We start from the raw sequence: 2,500 nt of genomic DNA, 5'->3' as shown, positions 1-2,500 counted from the left end.
GGGAGAGATAAGCGGGGTGTGTGTGTCATAACTGGGGAGATGAGGGAGAGATAAGCGGGGTGGGTGTGTGTGCCAGTCATAACTGGGGAGATGAGGGAGAGATAAGCGGGGTGTGTGTGTCATAACTGGGGAGATGAGGGAGAGATAAGCGGGGTGTGTGTGTCATAACTGGGGAGATGAGGGAGAGATAAGCGGGGTGGGTGTGTGTGTGTGTGTGCCAGTCATAACTGGGGAGGTAAGAGAGTGATAAGCGAGGTGGGTGGGTGTGCCAGTCATAACTGGGGAGATAAGAGAGAGATAAGCGGGGTGTGTGTGTGTGTGCCAGTCATAACTGGGGAGATAAGAGAGAGATAAGCGGGGTGTGTGTGTGTGCCAGTCATAACTGGGGAGATGAGAGAGAGATAAGCGGGGTGGGTGGGTGTGTGTGTGTATGTGTCGGGAGGAGATAAGGGATAGTGTGGGTGAAGAAAGAGATTGTGGGTGAAAGGGGGGAGTTAGATAGATAGATAGATAGATAGATAGATAGATAGATAGAGAGAGAGAGAGAGAGAGAGAGAGAGAGAGAGAGAGAGAGAGAGAGAGAGAGAGAGAGAGAGAGAGAGAGAGCCGAGGATGACTTTTTAAACACGTCCATCCCTCACCATAGCCCTTCGTGAAATATCTGATAGCACGACTCTCTCTCTCTCTCTCTCTCTCTCTCTCTCTCTCTCTCTCTCTCTCTCTCTCGTAATGTCAAGATTCAAGGGGAGAGAGAGAGAGAGAGAGAGAGAGAGAGAGAGAGAGAATATCTGCCAGCGAGCTGACGATGTTTATGGTATTCAAAGAAAGCTTAAAGAATTTGCAGGATTTTTATGACCGGGACGTGCAAGGGGTGGCTTAATGCGCCCTCCACCCCCCTTTTCCACCCACGCTGAGAGAGAGAGAGAGAGAGAGAGAGAGCGAGAGAGAGAGCGTGGTTGTAAGACAGGAGGAGACGAAAATCTGCACTGCATTCGAGTAAATGCTTCGCGAGTTTAAAAGTTGGTCGCATGCCAATTTGAAAAAGAAAAAAAAAAGGTTTGTAAAGAAAAGAGAAAAAAAAAAATGGTTATTCGTACGAAAATCAGGACTGGAGGTTGCAAAACTACACCTTGTAAGAGAGAGAAGAAAAGAGAGAGTTGATCAAATTGAGACGTACATTATAATCAAATTTTCCACCACAGCTTATTCAAGCTAAAGGCAATACAGAGGCAGAATCACACATGCGAACACTAAAAGGAATATGCAAATGAGATGAACTCTTAAAGTGTTATACTGTAAGTTAAACATATTAGAACAGGAATTATATACGTCAAGGAAAGTGAAACACAAAATATGCAACCAGCTATGAATACAGGATACTCTTGGTACGTATACAGGCCATGTATACTCTTGGTACGTATACAGGCCATGTATACCGAAGGTAAATGTGGGAAGTTACGTAATATTGAAGGTTAAGTGGTAAGGTACGTGTGGTGAAGTGGCAAGTTCTGTTTAAAGGGGTGGTATGGCAAAGCTAGGTGCTAAGGAGTGAAGTGGCAAGCTCTATAACATGGGGTGAAGTGGCAAGCTCTTTAACATGGGGTGAAGTGGCTAGCTTTGTGCTAAGGAGTGAAGTGGCAAAGCTTTGTGCCATACGGTGAAGTGGCAAGCTTTTTACCATAGGGACCTCGCCTGTATGAGGAGGGACCTCGCCTGTATGAGGAGGGACCTCGCCTGTATGAGGAAGGACCCCACCTGTATGAGGAGGGACCTCAGAGGGACCTCACCCGTATGAAGAGGGACCTCACCTGTATATTGGGGCCCCATCTGTATGAGGAGGGACCTCGGAGGGACCTCACCTGTATGAGGAGGGACCTCACCTGTATATCGGGGCCCCACCTGTATGAGGAGGGACCTCAGAGGGACCTCACCTGTATGAGGAGGGACCTCACCTGTATATCGGGGCCCCACCTGTATGAGGAGGGACCTCAGAGGGACCTCACCTGTATGAGGAGGGATCTTACCTGTACATCGGGGCCCCACCTGTATGAGGAGGGGCCCCACCTGTATGAGGAGGGACCTCACCTGTATGAGGAGGGACCTCACCTATATGAGGAGGGACCTCACCTGTATATCGGGGCCCCGAGGCCGTCCTTGTACCAGAGGACGAGAATAACCCGATCGGTCGGGTCTGCAGTGACCACGTCACAGGGCATCTCGGCACGGCCTCCCTTCACGACGTGGGCTTGGAACAACGGTCCAGCTGTGGACACACAGAGATAAGAGAGATAAACATTAGGATCACTGAGAGATAAGAGAGATAAACATGGGGATCAGTGATAGAGAGAGAGAGATAAACATGGGGATCAGTGATAGGGAGATAAACATGGGGATCACTGAGAGATAAGAGAGATAAACCTGGGTATCAGTGATGGTGAGAGTGAGATAAACCTGGGTATCAGTGATAGTGAGAGTGAGAGACAGAGAGAGATAAGATTAG

At 48.7% G+C, this 2,500-nt stretch overlaps 1 protein-coding gene across 1 annotated transcript in view; it reads right to left on the bottom strand.

The window, feature by feature from the left end:
- LOC139745700 (cell adhesion molecule 2-like) overlaps positions 1–2,500 on the bottom strand; it is a 292,179-nt gene that overhangs the window by 19,917 nt on the left and 269,762 nt on the right. The window contains exon 2 of the mRNA XM_071656137.1: positions 2,128–2,263. Coding sequence (XP_071512238.1) covers positions 2,128–2,263 — 136 coding nt within the window. The remainder of the gene's footprint in view (positions 1–2,127; positions 2,264–2,500) is intronic.

Source organism: Panulirus ornatus, chromosome 62, assembly GCF_036320965.1.
Source record: "Panulirus ornatus isolate Po-2019 chromosome 62, ASM3632096v1, whole genome shotgun sequence".
In the NCBI taxonomy this organism is placed as follows: Eukaryota; Metazoa; Arthropoda; class Malacostraca; order Decapoda; family Palinuridae; genus Panulirus; species Panulirus ornatus.
This window is presented reverse-complemented; position numbering and strand designations above follow the sequence as displayed.